Source organism: Bos javanicus, chromosome 9 (assembly GCF_032452875.1).
Source record: "Bos javanicus breed banteng chromosome 9, ARS-OSU_banteng_1.0, whole genome shotgun sequence".
NCBI lineage: Eukaryota > Metazoa > Chordata > Mammalia > Artiodactyla > Bovidae > Bos > Bos javanicus.
In genome coordinates, this window is record NC_083876.1 from 39,365,034 (window position 1) to 39,384,583 (window position 19,550).

General features: G+C 38.0%; 1 protein-coding gene and 1 non-coding gene across 3 annotated transcripts in view; both read right to left on the bottom strand.

Moving 5' to 3' along the window:
* Positions 1–1,012: 1,012 nt before the first annotated feature.
* Positions 1,013–1,119, bottom strand: LOC133254530 (U6 spliceosomal RNA). Its single transcript, XR_009738701.1, has one exon. It is a non-coding gene; the product is annotated as a U6 spliceosomal RNA (small nuclear RNA).
* A 4,657-nt stretch (positions 1,120–5,776) lies between these two features.
* The window catches only part of RPF2 (ribosome production factor 2 homolog), a 37,524-nt gene continuing 23,750 nt past the window's right edge, over positions 5,777–19,550 (bottom strand). For both annotated transcript variants that reach the window (XM_061427566.1, XM_061427567.1), the window contains 3 exons: positions 15,098–15,200; positions 8,971–9,115; positions 5,777–8,213 (listed from right to left, as the gene is read on the bottom strand). In XM_061427566.1, the coding sequence (XP_061283550.1) occupies positions 8,034–8,213; positions 8,971–9,115; positions 15,098–15,200 (428 nt within the window). In that variant the 3' untranslated portion in view covers positions 5,777–8,033. The remainder of the gene's footprint in view (positions 8,214–8,970; positions 9,116–15,097; positions 15,201–19,550) is intronic.

Genomic DNA, 19,550 nt, shown 5'->3' on the forward strand with positions numbered 1-19,550 from the left:
TGGGCTTAAGGTAGAAGGAGAATGGACTGCAGAAAAGCATAAGGAATTTTTTGGAGTAATGAAAATGTTCCCATCTTTATTGTGCTAGTGTTTTCATGGGTTTATACAATTACCAAAACTCACCAAATCATACACTTTAAAGGGATATACTTTATTGTACAAAAATTATATTCCAATTAAGTTGATAAGAAAAAATTTGTTTAGTGACTACCTTTTTTTCTCCCTGGCAAATCTCCACCTGATCTGGCAAGGTTTGGAGATTTTTCATCGCTCTTGTCACCATCTTCTGAACACAGTCCAGGTAGCTCAAGTTCCTCCAAGGGTGTGCCCAGAATTGGAACCAATGCTGCAAATGTGGTTTGAGCAGATTAGAGTACAATGGGTCTCTGTTCTTCTACTTTTTATTACTGTATACTCATATCAGGCTTTGCTGTTTTCAGACTTTCTTGTCTATTTCAGGTATTCTATTTCAGTCAACCTGAATGTTGTACTTCTGTCAGTGCAGCTTAAATTTCTGTGGATCTTTCTGGAAGTCTGCTCACACTGACGACTGACATAGGATTTGTCCCCTGGGTCATTTCCCAACTGTCGAACCCCATCTCTCTTATCCTAAAAATGTTCATATATATTTTCCCTCTAGGTACTGAACTTTTCATTTATCAAACTAAATTTGTCTTTTTGGCTTCAGGCCATATTCCAAGCCTGCCAAGATATTTTACATTTATGTCTTCTAATAGTCCCACTGCTTTGTCATCCACAAATGTGCCCTATCTTCATTCAAGTGGAAGATAAACTTGTTTAAGGAGCAAAAGTCAACAACAGAGCCCCGAGACTTGCCGACAAAGATTTCCTTTGTAGATACCACAGATTATTCATCATTCATCAATAGTCTTTGGGTACTAGTCCTTCAAATTGCTTTGAATCAGCCTAAATGCTTTTTCAGTTATATCACATTTCAAAAAAAATTAATGACAGGAAAACACAATTTGATATTGATTTTTTTTTTCTTTTTAAAAATATGGAACGCTTCACGAATTTGCGTGTCATCCTTGTGCAGGGGCCATGCTAATCTTCTCTGTATCGTTCCAATTTTAGTATATGTGCTGCCGAAGCGAGCACTGATACTGATTTTAAGAGCAAGGTACCAGTAGTTAACCTTACTACTACTGGCTCATGACTGAAGTGGCTATAAAGGGCTTCTAAAGGGCTTGACAATATTTCTATTTCTTTATCTGGATAATGGTTATAACAGTACATTCATTTTGTAAAAATTCATTGCATTTACTTATCTGAATAATGCCCCATTTCCATTTGTGGTATCAATGGGAAATTAATGTGGTATTAATTTAAAAATTTTAACTTTAAAAAGTTTGTTTTTTTTTTAAAGCAGAACTCCAAATAATATAGTAAGATCATGTTCTTATTTTAAGAATCTACATTTTAAAAGTGATAAGATGCAGCAAAATGTTAATAGTATTCTGGGTGGTGAGATTACATGACTTTTCTTTTCTTCTCTGCAAGTTTCTCTTCAATAATCAGAAAAATGATGTTTCTTATAATCAAGAAAAAAAGTTTTATTTTATTATTATTGATTGATTTCTGGGCTTATGGGAGCCTAGTTCTTCAACCAAGGATCAAACCCAGACCCCCGCAGTGGAAACTTAGAATCCTAACCACTGGACCACCAGGGAATTCCCAAAATTGTATTTTAAAGAAAATGCTTTCTAAATTGAAAACATATAGTGTAAGGTATTGTTCTAGCATGATGCCTGGAACATAACGTTGCTGTTTAGTAAGTTATGTTCAACTCTTTTGCTACCCCACGGACTGCAGCCTGCCAGGTTCCTCTGTCCATGGCATTTCCCAGACAAGAATACTAGAATGGGCTGCCATTTCCTTCTCCAGGGAATCTTTTGGACCCAGGGATCAAACCCTTGTCTCCTGTATTGGCAGGCGAGTTCTTTACCACTGAGCCACCAGAGAAGCCCCTGCAACATAATAATGCTTGATAAATGAGTGAATGACCACTTCTCTATCTACCAGGCAAGGACTCCTTTCAAAAAAGCAATGTGATCAGTTAACACTCTCAGCTCCCAGGGAATTCATGCTGGCTTCTAGCAATGACTACCTTCTTGTCTGAGTAAGAGCTCACAAGCCACCTGTGTAATAATTCTTCCCAAAATGTTGCCAGGACCAAATCTGCCTCACTCTGCTTCCTCATAATTCCTTCAACATTAGCTAATGGTCCTTTTCTGGGATCAAGACTCCAGGTTCTTTCGATCAGCCTGGTGCTTTCCATATTACATCTCATCTACCTTGAGGTGAGGACTATGGAGCCCCACTTTGCAACCATGATGGCTCTGTTCCTCTCACTTCCTAAGCATGGAAATCACTTAAGAATTCTGCCAGCTAGTACTGTACCACTTGCCTTATGGGGGCTTCTTTAAAAATATTACTTGTCTTTCTACTGCTATGAGCACAAAACAAAGCCTCATTTATTTGCATTTCTTGAAGAACTAACACTTCTAACATTACTTAGGGAACCATACCAATAATTGGTATTGCCAACGGTTTTGACTGTCTTTAATTGGGTCCTTGTCTTTTTAAATCTTAGCTGAGGGCTCAGAGAGCATCAGGAGATGATGTCACTTTCTTTTAAGGCCACAACTCTTGTCCCTAACACTGCTCTGCCTGCAGTGTTAGGCACTGCCTCCCACATATTCCACTCTTGAGGAGCTCCTTGCCATGTTAGTATTCTTTTTATTGATTTTTTCATCTTTTACTTATTTAATTTTTGGTTGCACTGGGTCTTCACTGGTGCACATACGCTTTCTCTAGTTGCAGTGAGTAGCAGCTACTCTTCGTCAGGGTGCTCAGGCTTCTCATTTCGTTGGCTTCTCTGTTGCGGAGCAGGGGCTCTAGGCACGTGGATTCAGTAGTTGTGGCTTGTAGGCTCTAGAAAGCAGGCTCAGAAGCCGTGGTGCATGGGCTTAATTGCTCTGCAGTATATGGGATCCTCCCGGACCAGCGATTGGATTCAGGTCCCCCACCTTAGCAGGCAGTTCTTACCCCCTGTACCACCAGGGAAGTCCATGACTGATTTTTCAAAATTCAGCTTAATCTTTCCCCAAGGTCTCCCTATGCAGAGGAAGGTGCTGGGCATAAAACTCAAACTTGTGACTCGACTATGAGTCAAATGGATGGAAAGAGGCCTAAGGGGACAGCAATGGATTCTCATGCTCTTTCCTTCAGTGCCATAAACCCTAGGATTGCCTCTTAGCTCCGAGCCAGAGTCAATCAGATTGTTTTCTAAAGTGATGTCTCAATTCAGGTCTCTTTGCCACCTGCTTTGTCAGCTGACTCTGAGGAACTAGCTTCTAGCTAAGGGGTTGGGAAAATAAATTTCTCAAGTTGATGTATGTGAATCTTCCAAGTCCATTTTAAATGCACCTGCTAACACTAAACAGGTAGTGCTTTGCCCTCCAGAAACCTCTTTCTGAGCTTGCCTGTAGTGTTTCAGAGGGACAGAGGGGATCCCTGAACATAGCCTCTGCTTAAGCTCAACTCTGGCTCTGGTTGCAGGTCCTTTCCCCTGATCTGGCATCCAGAGACAGGGCCTCTGCAGCCCTGGGTTCCAGCTTAATGGGAAGGCATGCCTCATAGAGCCAACACTTGCCACTCTGCTTCTGTGAGCCTGTCTGAGCTTGAGGAATCACTTCCAATCCAGTAAAAGACTTAAAGCTCAGGGGCCTTGCTCCTTGCTTGGCAAAAGCCTTAACTGTTGAGTTCTAGAAGCTTTCCCATCACCACCACCCCTTTTTTGTTTTAATCTTCTTTAATACAGACTCCAGCCCCACTAACCAGCAGGGGCCTGTGGTCTCAGACCTTTCTTCCTGTGTTTAGAACCTACTTTCTGGTGCTCAGAGTGTGACAAGTCAGGGTGGGAGGTGAGAATGGATTGGGGGAGGAACAGAAGTTGTTTCAAGGAAGCACCAAATCAAGAAAATTAAATATGCTGAAAGGCTTACCTTATGTTTATGCCTTATTCTAAAACTTTTTCCCTAAGAATTTTGAACTGGAAAAGGCGCAAAATGACTTCAATTCAAGAAAGGTAGTCAAAATTTTCAAACATGGCATAATATGGTCCACTCTGGGTGGTATAGAAAAAAGTGTTATCTTTGCTGTTATTAAACTTGAACCATTCAAGTTGTTGGTATGAGAGGAAAACAATATACATATAAAAGCAAGTTGACTTTCTTCTCACAGCTGGCATAAACCTTGAGCCAACAAATCCAATTTAACTTTTTGTTCAAAGCTTATTTTTTTTTAGTAGGTTATGTATTTTTGTAAATATTTGGCTGTGCCAGATCTTTGTTGCAGCATGTGGGAACCAGTTCCCCAACCAGGGATCAAAGACAGGTCCCCTGCACTGGGAACGCAGAGTCTCAGCCTCTGGATTACCAAGGAAGACCCAACAGAAGCATATTTAAATGGATGTGAATAATATTCTACACAATTTCATAATGTGTAATGAATGTAATGTGTAATTTCATAATGAAATTGTGTATTCTATACAATTTCATAATTTCTAGTATATATATATATACACACACTAGAATATATATATATATATACACACACTAGAATATATCTGCCTTTCTTGCAGTTATGAGATGTTTTGATGATTTCTATGATCCATTAAAAGTTCATTAGGATAATAATAAATACTGTGTATTTTTGTAGGCTCTTAATTTCATAATGGACAAAGTACTGATATTGAAATTTCATTAAAAAACAAACCTTCTCTTCTTGGTCAAATTTAGCAGTGGTTTGTGATTTTAACTTCTTCCGTTTTAAAACTTTTGTGAATCCTTTCCTGGCCTCACCTTTGGGTGGGGGAGAGGAGAAATGGGTAAAAATATAAATGAAAGGAAGAAGAGATCAGAAGAAGCTAGATAACTGAAAACTGACTTGGGCTAAGTTAGCCTCCACCCGCTTCCTTTATTGATTTGGGTAATAACACCTCTACTTTGGATCATGTTCAATACCAAGAAAATAAATAGCATTTAAGTTATAAAAAGGAATCAAACTTCATGAAATTGTATATACCTTGGTATTAATATTAATATCCTAGAAAATATACAAGTTTTGTATTAAAAAAATAATAATATTCTGCTTTCCTCATCTATCAAAAACCAAATTTAAGTAAAACTTAGGACAGGCAACTTACCACCTTTACTGAAATGGATACATTTTCTCCAATTAGTGTATATTGTGTTCTAAAGTTCAAGGACAAATGGAAATTAAAATGCACTTCCCACAAAAACCATATAAATGGTGAATCAAGAGTTTCAGATAGTTGACAACTACAACAAAAAGTCTTTGAATTAGATTTCAGTAATACTACGTAATATTCTCTTATGAAGAAGATTCAAAGACTAAAAAACTGCACAGGAAACAGAAGCTTGTAGTTTGTTGCTGTTCAGTAGCTAAATTGTATCCAACTCTTTACAACCCCATGGACTGCAGCATGACAGGCTTCCCTGTCCTTCACTACCTCTGAAGGTTACTGATTAAAACAACAAAACACTTAAAGACGTCACATCTGCAGAAAATGTGGTGATCTTTACACTGATTGGTTGAAATGCTGAGGTAGGTCTTCCTGATGGAGAGGGGTCAAGGTGTTATTGGACAGAAGGAACAAAACATGCCCACCAAACTGAGAAAATATCTTGAGACGAAAAAATGAGGCAGGACACTTCATACAACCAAGCGATCAGATTATAGGGTAGTTTACTTAGAGGGTAGGATGGGATGGATGACATCCGGAAACATTTGCAGCTGCCACTGGAGATTTTTATAGTTAACCTAGGGTACGAGGGTACGTGCTTGGAAAACAGGAAGTGCGTTCCAAAGTCAAGATTTATGAACGGGTAACTAGTCTCTTGGGTACTGGGAATACGTCAGCCAAGGTCTTCATTATTGTTTGGAGCCTAACAATAATAAAGAGTGCAGAGGCCACCTGGACCTAATGATCACTAAACAGTATCTATTCACTACAAAGCCCTTGACAACAGAGATTTACTACACAGTACAGCCCTAGGTAGGGTCAGTTGAAGGACAGGAGGCGCTGATGGCATCAGTTATACTAACAGCCATTCAATATGGCAGAGGGTCCTTCTTGTAAGTGACTGGTGAAAAGGGCCCATTGCTTTGCCTCCTGAATCACTATCTTCATCAGTGTTAGTTGGACCTGTCAGGCAGGGGTCAAGCGCTGGGCAAGGACTATATGCCTATCATTACTGATGCTCCTTTCATGACTCCCTTTCTCCCCAACTATTGTCCATCTACCTGCAGATGGCAGGACATGAATCGTTTTAATTTAACCCTCTCTCTCCATTTAGACATAATCTGCCTACCTCAGGTCTAGATCTCCTGGAGAAGGGAAAGGCTACTCACTCCAGTATTCTGACCTGGAGAATTCCATGGACTGTACAGTCCATGGGGTCGCAAAGTCGGACACAACTGAGTGACTTTCACTTTCACTTTTTTCAGGTCTAAAATTATGTAGTCTTGGTTAAATTTATAATCAAGGACTTCCCTGATGGCGCAGTGGCTAAGAATCCACCTGCCAATGTAGGGGACACAGGTTTGATCCCTGGTCTGGGAAGATTCCACGTGCTTTGGAGCAACCAAGCTCATGTGCCACAACTATTAAGCCTGAGTGCTGCAACTACTGAAGCCTGTGTGCCTAGAACCTGTGTTCTGCAACGAGAAGCCAAAAAAAAAGAAAAACAATGTATAATCAAGCAACAAGTGCACCTAAGTGATACTAACGCCCTCCTTTTTAAGAGGAGAGTATCAGCCATCTGGAAAGCGATGGGGAGAGAGAAGGCTAAGGAATGGGTTTACAAAAGAGAAAGGATAAAGAAAGTAAAATTGAGATTCCAGCTTTTGCTTAGTGTCAGCAAACTCACATAAATGCATGCACACATAAAGACATGGAGGAGCTCCTTGACATGGAATTGAAAACAAAAGCATTTCTACTTCATATAACACACCATGGTTTATGTACGTTTCTTCTTGTACAGCATAATTGGGTTGTGTAAAGGAGCCTCTTTGCCAGGGACTCAACAAGGAAACTAAAATTTACATTTAGGGAAAACAAGTTTGCAATACTAAGAATAGGAAGTAGAAAGCCTTTTGCCATTTTTCTAGGCACAGGGCCAGTCTTCAAGAAAATTTCAAAACAAGTTGTTTGGCTTTGACTTACTCCTACTCAGTATGTAAACACCCAGGGCCTCCGTGTGCCCTTTACCTAGGGCTACCTGGTACCCTCAAATGTCCTGTGCCTTAACTTACCATTCCCTCTTTTCTCACTTCGACCCTTAGCAAAACTTCTTTTCTCTCTGAGAAGATGGATAAGGCTCCATTTAGTAGCAGAATCTCTTGAAATTAAAATAATCAAAATAAGGTAATATGTCAGGTAGTGGACATCTCAGAGATTTATGTTCTAAGACATAAAACTTAAAATCTCAAAATGAATCTCTGGTAGAATTTGAGGCAGAACAGGAAAGTCAGGTTGTAGGTATATGCTGGGAGATGGGGTCAAAGTTTCCAGGCAGCTCACACTGAGCATGTATACAGTTACTTTGGAACATTTATACTTTCCATGACTTCCTCCCTTTATCTAGGGCTTAACTCAAAATTCTCTAAAATACCACTGGTTGTTCTAGAGATCCTTCCTCACTTATCTACCCAATGAGACATGGGACATTGTAGGGGGTGGGCAGAGGGTAATGTCACATCATCGAAAGAAAAAGGCATACCTGGGTATAATATCTACAGTAAGATTGTAACTTTCAACCTAATACTAGTATATTACTGTTCATAATGTATATAATATATATAGTTTAGGTAAATTATCAAGTTACAAAAATATACAATAAAATCTTATAAGAAACTCTGAAACAATGGATGCTTCATAATTCTCTTAAGACTACAATAAAAATGCAGTTATTGGCTAAATTCCATCAATTCTTTTTAATTCTCTTTGATTTGTTCTCCTCATCTTCTGCTTTCCTTTCTGCAGGTCGCTTCTTCAGCCCCTTCATTTTCCTGGTTTGTAGTTTGCTTAGGTCTTGCTTTTGCATATGAATTCTTCCATAAGTTGTACCAAAAGTATCATGAGAGATATTTTTCTTCTTCTTTGGCTAAGAAACAGTAATATATGAAAAAACAGTTGAGTCTACTATTATGAACTGATAAAAATCTAGTGTATAACAACTATCATTTAACAACTTCCATTAGTGAGCACCTTTCAATGATATGGAATCTATAGTCCTATAGGTCCTTTCTTCTCAAACTTAGGTATATGCAGATCACTTGGAGATCTTGTTAAAAATGCAAATTATAATTCAGTAGGACTAGGGTAGAATCTGAGATTCTGCATTTCTACAATTCCCCCGTAAATTATCAGGTCACACTGAGAAGCAACCTAAGAGACTATTCTAATAATCATTGTCATGCACAGAGAGAAGTTGTTTCGTTTAGCTTAAGGATTGTGACTATCATTTCAAATCTTTACTGGAATTCCAGAGATGCCATTTCTACTTGCTTTTTAAAACCATTCAAAAGTCAAAACACATTTTATGGAAGTATGGGTTATACATCTATGCTTGAAATTACATTTTCACAATGCCCAAAATGAGACCTATTTTTGCTGAAAACTGGCAGTCTTGGCTACCAGCAAGCGCTTGGCAACACTTGATGCTTGGTTTCTACAATTTTATTATCCTTTATGATTGGCTTATTTGCTTCTTCCTTCTTTTCTTTGGCTCTGAAAGTCTAATTTTATCTATTATATTGATCTGTTTATATATGTCCTTTAATATAATATGCTACAAACCCTTTTTGGAAAGAAGAGAGGAATATACAATTAAACATGGCACCAATCTGCAAGTCATGTACCTTCAGGGCTTTGGGCATTTTCATAGATAATTTATAAAGGTCATCTGATGCCAGGTGTGTCCGCCTCAGAACCAAATCCAACGAGGGTCCCATCTCTTCCAATTCAATCCGTGGTGTTCTACAGCCAGATTTCTTTAACAGCAACCTTGATGAAATAGCAAAAAGAAATGTTGCTTTGACTTTGATAATCAAAGTCCCACTCCTCCAAATATTTTTGTTCTAGAGAATTATGGTTCCATAAAATAACAAAATGTTTGGAAAGTCTAATTTTAATACTTTATATACAGATAGTCCTCCTAAGAAGTGGAATCTTTTATTTGATTTCTTTATTTAAGGTTTATATAATTATATAAAAAATTTTAAGTGGATCTTTAAGACATTATATTTACATAATTAACAAATTCTTATTTCTCTAAGACCCATTCAGAATCAACTTTTCTCCAAAGCACAGACACTGATCTCTATAGGTTGGGATGAACGTAACAAAACCATGACTTTCTGGATACCACATGTATAAATAACCTTGGATCCGAAAGCATAAGAGGAATACAGTGGGGGGAAGAAGGGAGATTCATTTAATCCTTTTTTTGGGGAGTGACATCGTAAGAACTGCTCAAAGACTTGAAGGTTATTTGTGCTGAAAGACTCAAATTCGTTACGGTGACCAGATCTCCACACAGAAAAGGACTAAATAATAATGTTCAGAAAAGGTGAGCCTTTTCACATAAAAGCCAGAATGAGAAAGAAGTAACAAGTGACACAGAGAAAAGAAAGAACAGAAGAGGAAAGCAGAGTAAGTAATACCCAGGAACAAGCAAATATCAGGAAGCAGGAGTGAAATGGGTAAAACCTTATTAAAATTCCTGCGTCACATGAAGACAACCAACCAATACAGTCCACTTACAGGAAGTGCTTTTACTGGCTTCTGGAAGAGTCACAGTGATAGGTACGCTATATCAGACACGGTAGTTCACACTCAATTAAACAAGGCAAAAAGGAAAAACGAAACAAAAAACCCCAGAGCCTAGGATATGTAAAGAGCAGAAATGTTAAACAAACAAAAACATACAAACATTAAAAGATAAAAGAAATGTTAGTATGGGGTTTGAAGGGAGCAAGCACAGGGAAAAAAAGAGCTTAAACAAGGGCCCTTAAGCCACTCTCCTCACGGGGGCTCTGGGAGAAGAGACCTGAGAGAAGGCCTGTCTCTGGCCTGCGTAGGGGAAAACATTTTTAGGAGCTGAAGATGGCTGACATCATGCCATTGTCCTTAATATTTCACTCAAAGCATACAGGGGCAGTGACCATGTGACTCTTTATATCACAGGTTTTGATTTTTTATTCTGCAATCGCCTCTACATCTTTCATACCTCAAATAAACTGTATTTATCAGGCTGAACTCATATCAAGACTAAATCTTGGGAATTCCCTGGTGGACCAGTGGTTAGCACTCCTCTGGATGGGGAACTAAGATCCCTGCACGCCAAGCAGAGCAGCCAACAACAAAAGACATGAAAAAAAAAAAAAGACTAAATCTTGATTAATATTTTGTGTTCAGTAGATTAACCTAAGAAATCAAGGAAGTCACATACATAAAATTTAAATGAAAAAAATTTCTGCCACTTAAAACGCTGCTGCTGCTGCTAAGTCGCTTCAGTCGTGTCCGATTCTGTGCGACCCCATAGACGGCAGCCCACCAGGCTCCTCTGTCCCTGGGATTCTCCAGGCAAGAATACTGAAGTGGATTGCCATTTCTTTCTCCAGTGCATGCATGCATGCTAAGTCGCTTCAGTCGTGTCTGACTCTGTGCGACCCTATGGACAGCAGCCCACTAGGCTCTTCTGTCCACGGGATTTTCCAGGCAAGAATACTGGAGTGGGTTGCCATTTCCTTCTCCATTTAAAATGCTAATTTCAGGTAAATGGAAAACCTGTCAATCCAGAACAGTTCATGGCATGCCTGATGGAGTCAGATTACCCAAGGACCTTTTTATTTATGCAAGTGTCCTCCCAACAGAGTAATCTTTTGAGCAGTATAGAAAGTTAATAAGATTGTTTCCATGTAACTACATATAACTATATATGTTGCTACTTACTGATGAATTAATTATAGTGCCATACAAGACAGTATGTGTGGATGATCTTAATCACTTCATTGAGTATGCTTATTATTCTATTTCTACTTGATAGAAATAGAAGGAAACTTACTCCAGCTTTCAGTTCTCTGCATATGGTTTCTCGTGATAGAGCTATCATCTTTTCTTTTTATTAACAGAATTTAATCATGAAATCTAGAATCTAAAATCATTAAATGTTAATCTTTAAAAAAAAACAAACAACCATCTATTTACACTTTCTCAGAGGAAATGTATTAAGAGATTTATAAAGGATTTTTGTGATCATACTAAAGAAAATACATGAAGACTCTATTAAATATCAACTCTTAAAAAATAAAATTAAAACCATTTCCTTTACCCTCAATGCCATCATAAACAATGCACTTGTTTTTAAAGCAGACATTTTGATTCCAGGCTTTTGTATCTCCAGTCAAATACCTACTACTGCCCAGAATATTTACACCCCATGTAAATCTCCATCTCAGATCCTAACCTCAAGCTCTGCTTTTTGTTTCCCTATAAGCTCTAAATCAAACATGACATTCAGTTCTGGGAGACTACATGGTACACGAAGCAGGGACACAAAGACAAACAGAACCCAGTTCCTTCCCTCTCGGATGGGTTTAGGCTATTAGACATGTGAATCGGTGATTTCTATATATATTTATGCATGATGTGCCTATTTCTTGAGAAAGACTGGCATTACCCTCTTGTTTAAATTGTAATTTCCTTATTTTCCTCCCTTTCACATCCCTCTCTTCTGTTGACATTCTGTTTTCAGTACTTAAACTCCCTGCCCAGAATGTTGTTTGCTTTTTAAGGTATGCTAATACTTCCTGTTCTGCATATTTCTCCCCATAAAACCTACCCGATGCCATGGCAAAGGCATACATGGCAGTTATTAAAGATCTTCTGTTTCATACTAACAGTTCTGGCCCTATAGTGAACAAAATTCTCCAAGGAATTAATTATTATAGGATATACAGGAAGATGCCAGTAACACTATGATTTATTTCCCCAAAAGGTCAGGTCAAAATGTCTATTAATGTAATTTCATACTCACAGTTCTTTTCATCCAAAAAGCACAAAACCATTTTATAATCCTTACTCATCTTCACAAATTAATAAGTGTCAATATTAACTATTGGGGCTCCCCCCATGGTGCAGTGGTAAAAAATCCGCCTGCTAACACAGGAGACTCAGGTTTGATCCCAGGGTCAGGAAGTCCCCTGGGGTAGGAAATGGCAACCCACTGAAGTATTCCTATCTGGAAAATTCCATGGGCAGAGGAGCCTGGTGAGCTACAGTCAATGGGGTCCCAGAGTGGGATACGACCGAGTGACTGCGTACACACATTAACTATCACCTTAACTCTGCCTAAGGGCTGGCTGCAAGAGGGCAGGACACCCAAGAGCAGCCTGTGAGAATCCTGAGAAGCCACACGAGGATAGAAACTCTTTTCTGGCACATTCCTACCTCTGTCTGCACCTCTCTCTTTCTGAAAAAAAGAATTATCCATCCCAGAGGTACCTCAGAATTACCTAAATGGAATCACTACACTTTGCAAAGAAAAAACAGAAGCCCTGAGAGGTGACCTGACCATGTTCTGTGGTGAAGGCTGGCACAGAGCTAGGTCACTAGGCTCAGAGTTGATGCTCATTCCAGGGACCACCTCTTCCTCTCCTAAGCAGAGCACAGCCCTAGGAAGCTAAGCTAATCCACATCGAGGGATTCTCCCACTAGCAGCTTGCTCTCAATCACACTGTCCATTTTCTATTTCAAGTCAATAGCTAACAGGTATTAGGGGATATAGATATGAAAACCTGGGATTAAAATTTTACAGCAGGGTTTCTAATTTTTAAAATTCAAATTTTTTTTTATTTTAATGGGAGATGTCATACTAACAGTGATTTCAACAATAATAAATTACTTCTTAAAGTAAGTGGATGGATGGTTATTTACAGTTACACTGTCAATTTATTCTTGTTCTTAAGTCTGATTTGCTAATTTTCTGTCCATTTTGCTTTGTTTTCTTTATATTTCTTTTTTTTTTTTTTAAACAAATTAATCTTTCCTTTCACTAAACACAATTTAAAATAAAAAACCAAAGACTTTTGGTTGTGCCATGCAGCGTGTGAGATCTTATTTCCCCAACCAGGGCTTGAACCTACATACCCCAGAGTCTTAACCACTGAACCACCAGGAAAATCTCACTAAATGTAAGTTCTGATATAAGAGAATACTTTCTTCGAAACTGTTCACCATGAAAGAGTTTTAGATTATTGTTACTATCCATTTCTCTTTCTCAAAGATTTTCATCTTTACATTTTAGTTCCACTGTATTCCCAGGGTCTCCTTGTTTAACATAAGTTTTCAAAAAGATTTTATGTTAGTGATTTTTCATCTTTTATTTCTTGCTCTATAAATAGGAGTCATCTATTTTATATACATTTTTTTCTTAATATATGAAAGTGAAGTTGCTCAGTCGTGTCCAGCTCTTTGCGACCCCATGGACTGTAGCCTACAGGCTCCTCTGTCCATGGGATTTTCCAGGCAAGAATACTGGAGTGGGTTGCCATTTCCTTCTCCAGGAGATCTTCCCGACCCAGGGATTGAACCCGGGTCTCCCACATTGTAGGCAGACGTTTTACCATCTGAGCCACCAGGGAAATATATATATAGAGATTTTATTGAAGTACAGTTGACTTACAATGTTTCAGGTACACAGCAAGGTGATTCAGTTATACATACACACATATATTATCTTTGAAATTATTTTCTATTATAGGTTATCACAAGATATTGACTATAGTTTTCTGTGCTATACAGTAAACCTTCATTGCTTGTTGCATATCTATTCTTTTTACTTAAAATCTAGCATTCTATTTACACTAGAATAAGTGGAGTCAAAATATCATAAATAGTTTAGTTAGGCTTTTAGTTCTTAAAAGTCCCAAAACCAAGTTTGGAAGTTCAAACAACAGACTACAAGGGTTTTCAATCTCAACTAATTATAAGAAAAAAAAAAGAAAGAAAACCAGAAATAGGGGTACCATTCATGGGGTGAAAAGAACTGAATATCTCTGACTCCATACACACTTGAAAAAAAGATGGAAATTACTGACCAAAAACAAAACCAGGTGAACATTTAGTTCATTTAGATGTTCACTGGACACAAGCTGGTCAATCAGGTATTTCATTATGACAAAAACAAAATTAAAACCATGGATGAAATGCTGAAGTCCACAGATAGTTGCACAAATAGCACATTTGCACAGAAGACACCGCCAACCCTGGGCTGTTAGCACTCAGGCTGCACTGCCACGGCACAGTGTAAAACAGACAACACTCTGATGTCAGTGTACAGGCAGTCTGTGGGAGTCAATGTATTCTTTAGGAAAGTGTGGGCTCCATCATCAGCACTAGAACTTTATTTTAAATACGGGGGGGAAAAGGTCATGCTTATCTCAAAAGGCTCAGTTGTAATATGTCATTAGATTTTTAATGAAAACAAAATCAGCTTGTTCGGATTTATATTTATATTGTGTTGGGGGTAAGGTAGAAGGCCTGGGCTGGAGAATGAAGGTAAAATGAATCTAGTCATTAAATGTTCTTATTCCCATCAGACTCCATTTTTTAGACTCAGGGTTTTGAGATTTGCTTTAGCCGGCTTAAGACCTGTAGCTTGGTGCTCTAAGTCCAGTCAAGAAAAATAAGGAAATACTGCACAAAAGTAGGGCAAGTCAAGACTGAATACATGTTTTGAGCTCAGACAAAGTGTCCGAGGCTCCAGAGTCCTGGAAAAGCAGGGTTTCCGAGAGGCAGAAGTTAGCAGGGGAGTGACAGACCTGAGGACCAGCACAGAATTTGTCACTGCTATTTTGCAAACTCTCCAAATTTGCAAACTCTCCAAACTTCTGGTCAGACACCAATTCTCAGTTTGAGCTCTATTAAATAGTCACACTAAAATGCTAACCTTGATGATTAATAACAACATGTAAATGCACTTACTTATAGCTTCGAAAGTAAATCTTCCCATTCAGTGCAGTGAAGTGTAGAACATACTCTAAACCAGCCAGGCGGATATTTGATACCGTGGGGCCTCTGAAGAAATCTAGAAGCACACATTAGGTCGTTAAAAAAAATTTTTTTAAAGACCAACATACCTTTAAAATTCAGTTACAAATTAGCTGCATTCTAAATAAATGGAACTCTTTAATGTCTTATCTAAAAAAGGTAAGTAGCACAAAACTGATCCCTGAAAAATGTGATGGTCCCATCCTTCTATCATTTAATCTCATGACTATATTTCTGTGTTTAGTTCACTGAGCCATGTATTAGGTTGGTGCCAAAATAACCGCAGTTTTTGCATTGTTGAAACTTGGTGTTTGATATTGGAATACATTCTAAATAAATGTGGTTATACTATATATAATTTTAATGTGAATTTCCTGCTTTATGGTTTTCTGCTTATTATTTACTATTGCTGTTTATTTTATATTTATCCTAGACTATGGAGATGATGTTAGACAAAAAGCAAATTTGAGGGACTTTCTTATCCGAGTTCATAAAGCAGCGGAGACAGCTCACAACATCAACAATGTATTTGGCCCAGGAACTGCTAACCAACGTACAGTGCAGTGGTGGTTCAAGAAGTTTTGCAAAGGAGACAATAACCTTGAAGGTGAGGAGCATAGTGGTTGGCCATTGGAAGCTGACAATGACCAGTTGAGAGCATCATCGAAGCTGATCCTCTTACAACTATACGAGAAGTTGCCAAAAAACTCAACATCAACCATTCTATGGTCATTCAGCATTTGGAGCAAATTGGAAAGGTGAAAAAGCTCTGTAGGTGTGTGCCTTGTGAACTGACCGGAAATCAAAAAAATTGTCATTTTGAAGTGTCATTTTCTCTTACTCTATGCAACAACTGAAACATTTCTCAATCGGATTGTGACCTGCAAAAAAAGTGGATTTTACATGACAATTGGTGACAACCAGCTCAACGGTTGGACAAGAAACTCTAAAGCACTTCCCAAAGCCAAACTGGCACCAAAAAAGGTCATGGTCACTGTTTGGTGCTGCCTGTCTGCTCCACTACAGCTTTTCTGAGTTCTGGTGAAACCATTACATCTGAGAAGTATGTCAGCAAATCAATGAGGTACACTGAAAACTGCAATGCCTGCAGCTGGCATGGGTCAACAGAAAGGGCCCAATTCTTCTGCAGACAACACCTAACTACACGTCGCCAATCAATGTTTCAAAAGTTGCACACACTGCACTACAAAGTTCTGCCTCATCCAGCATATTCATGACCTCTCGCCAACCGAATACTACTTCTTCAAGCATCTTGACAACTTTTTGCAGGGAAAATGCTTCCACAACCAGCAGAACAATGCAAAAAATGCTTTCCAAGAAGTTGACTCCCGAAGCACAGATTTTTATGCTACAAAAATAAACAAACTTATTTTTTGATAGCAAAAATGTATTGATTTTAATGGTTCTTATTTTGATTAACACAGATGTGTTTGAGCTACTTATGATGATTTAAAATTCACCGTCTGAAACCACAATTTTGTACCAACCTAATAATTTTTCAGTTTTGAAGTTCTTCTAAACCAATGCTCAGCACAAGAGTATATCATGTTTACTATGATTATTAATTTTTTAGAAAATGTAAAACAAGATATAAAATTTTAATCTACTAAGATAGATAGGTTAATATAGCAAAGGTCTATAAATATGGCTGTTCAAACTTTGACTATTAAGTTGAACTAGTGTTTTTTATATGGTGGAGGCCACCAAGAAAACGTCAACAAAGAATCTCAACTATATGAGCAAAGAAAAGCAACCTAAAGTGTTCAAGACAGAAAAGAACCACCAAGATAAGAGAGTAGGTTGTTTTCTCAGAGTGGTAGTAACACCCAAGTGGCACGAGACAATTTTAAATGATATACAGGCAGATATAATCTATAATGCATTATTTATGTTATTATATACCATTTAACATATAGAGTAGGAACATACAATTTCTTTTTAAAAAGAGAAATCAATATAAAGAAAAATCTCCAGTGAACAACACTATGGATACTACATGGACATGACTAAAGTTACAAAGATGACACATGAATGAAAAAAGTTTGGAAAATACATTAGTGAAGTTTGGTCACCTCATTCTACACTTAAGAAGACCGAACCTGAAGGAAGCTAAATGGAAATATACGAATAACATTCAGCTGAGGCAAGGTTATGCATAAAAAGTCATCCAACTTAATTACTTAGGAAGAGCTGCCACAAGACAGATGATGTCATGAACAGGAAATATCTCATATTCTGTCCCAATTGCAGCTACCCAGCACTTTTCTTCCGTCTTCCCATTAGCTCATACGATGGGAATAATCTCCATGTGCATGGACATACATATCTTTTATAGTTTGCCTTTTCCTTCTTATGGATAACTAAGAGAAAATCACATTGCTAATGTATATAAAACAGACATAAGCATGCCAACACATGTACATAACACCTTTCCTTACTACCCCAAACAAATATTCCTCAGGGATACTTTTATAAACCAAATATACTTTTTAAATTCTGATCTAAAATTTGATCAGAATAATGACAAACTTTCTCATAATTTTACCAAACCCTGACTCTTTCAGTGGCCAAGTTAATAAAGCCCCACTCACTGTTGTGGCAGCATTACTGAAGTCAGAGTCATTCTGGAGAACAACATATGTAAATTCCAGTCTCCCCTGAAACAGCTTTTGCAATGCAAACCATACAGGCATGTGTTCATCCATAAGATTTTAAGAAAGAAAGAAAAAATGAAATGAGGTAGCAAGTTTTAAGAACATTACCCTTAGCTCACATCATACACAAAAATTAACTCAAAATGGATCATAACTCTAAATGTAAGATATGACTTCAACAATATATATAATATAAATTATAACAAATTATATATATGCATATATATATGAAAAAAGTCTTTGCAACCTTGAGATAAGCAAAGGTTTCTTAAAACACTGCATAAACATACCATTAAAGGAAAAAATGGATAAAGTAGATTTTACAAAAATTTAAAACTTCTGCTCTTTAAAAGAAATCACTGTTTGCAGATGACAGGATACTATACAAAGAAAATCATAAAGATGCCACCAAATATCTACTAGAGCTTATCAATGAATATACACAGAAATCTGTTGCATTTCTATACACTTAACAGCACACTAGCAGAGAAATTAAGGAAACAACCCCATTAACAATCATGTCAAAAAGAATAAAATACCTAGGAAAAAACCTACTTAGGAAGGTAAAAGACCTAGACTTGGAAAACTGTAAGACAATGGATGAAAGAAACTGAAGATGACACAAACACATGGACAGACACACTGTGTTCACGAGCTGGAAGATCACGTTAAGACGACCATAATGCCCTATAGATTCCAATGCAATTGGATTCCTATCAAATTACCAACGGCAGAGAACTAAAACAAACAATTTTTAAATGTGTATGGAAACGCAAAAGACCCAAATAGTCAAACAGTTGTTTCATGTCCGGTTCTAACTGTTGCTTCTTGACATGCATACAGGTTTCTCAGACCAATAAGGTGGTTTGGTAGTCCCATTTCTTTTAAGAATTTCCACAGTGTGTTGTGATCCACACAGTCAAAGGCTTTCACCATAGTCAACGAAGCAGAAGTAGATGTTTTTCTGGAATTCCCTTGCTTTCTCTATGGTCCAACAAATGTTGGCAATTTGATCTTTGCCTTTTCTAAACCCAGCATGTACATCTGGAAGTTCTCAGTTTATGTACTGCTGAAGCCTACCTAGCTTGAAGGATTTTGAGCATAACCTTGCTAGGATGTGAAATGAGCACAACTGTACGGTAGTTTGAAAAATCTGAGAGTGGAATGAAAGCTGACCTTTTCCAGTCCCGTGGCCCCTGCTGAGTTTCCTAAAGTGAAAGAAGGTGTTACTCACTCAGTCGTGTCCGACTCTTTGTGACCACACGCACAGTAGCCCACCAGGCTCCTTTGTCCATGGAATCCCCCAGTAAAGATTACTGGAATGGGTTGTCACTTCCTTCTCCAGGGATCAAACCCAGGTCTCCTGCATTGCAGGCAAATTCTTTACCGTCCGAGCCACCAATGTGTCTTCTAACACCTTAGTTCTGTTTAACCAGGATAAAAACTTGCTTAAACAGAAGTAAGGGGGTTGGAGACAAATCAGTTAAGAGTCAGAAGGAAAGCCCCAGTTTGAAAATTTTTTCAATGGATCAATTCTAAGCAAAAGTAACACCTTAAGTGTGACTGTGTCCATGAGTAAAAACACTGGAAAAGGGCACAGTAGGTTGACCACAGTGTTGATGAGAAATACCAGGAGATTTGCAGTCAGAGATCAGATCAGATCCTGATTCTGCCACTTATTACCTCTTCACTCTGCACAAAAGTAAACTGGT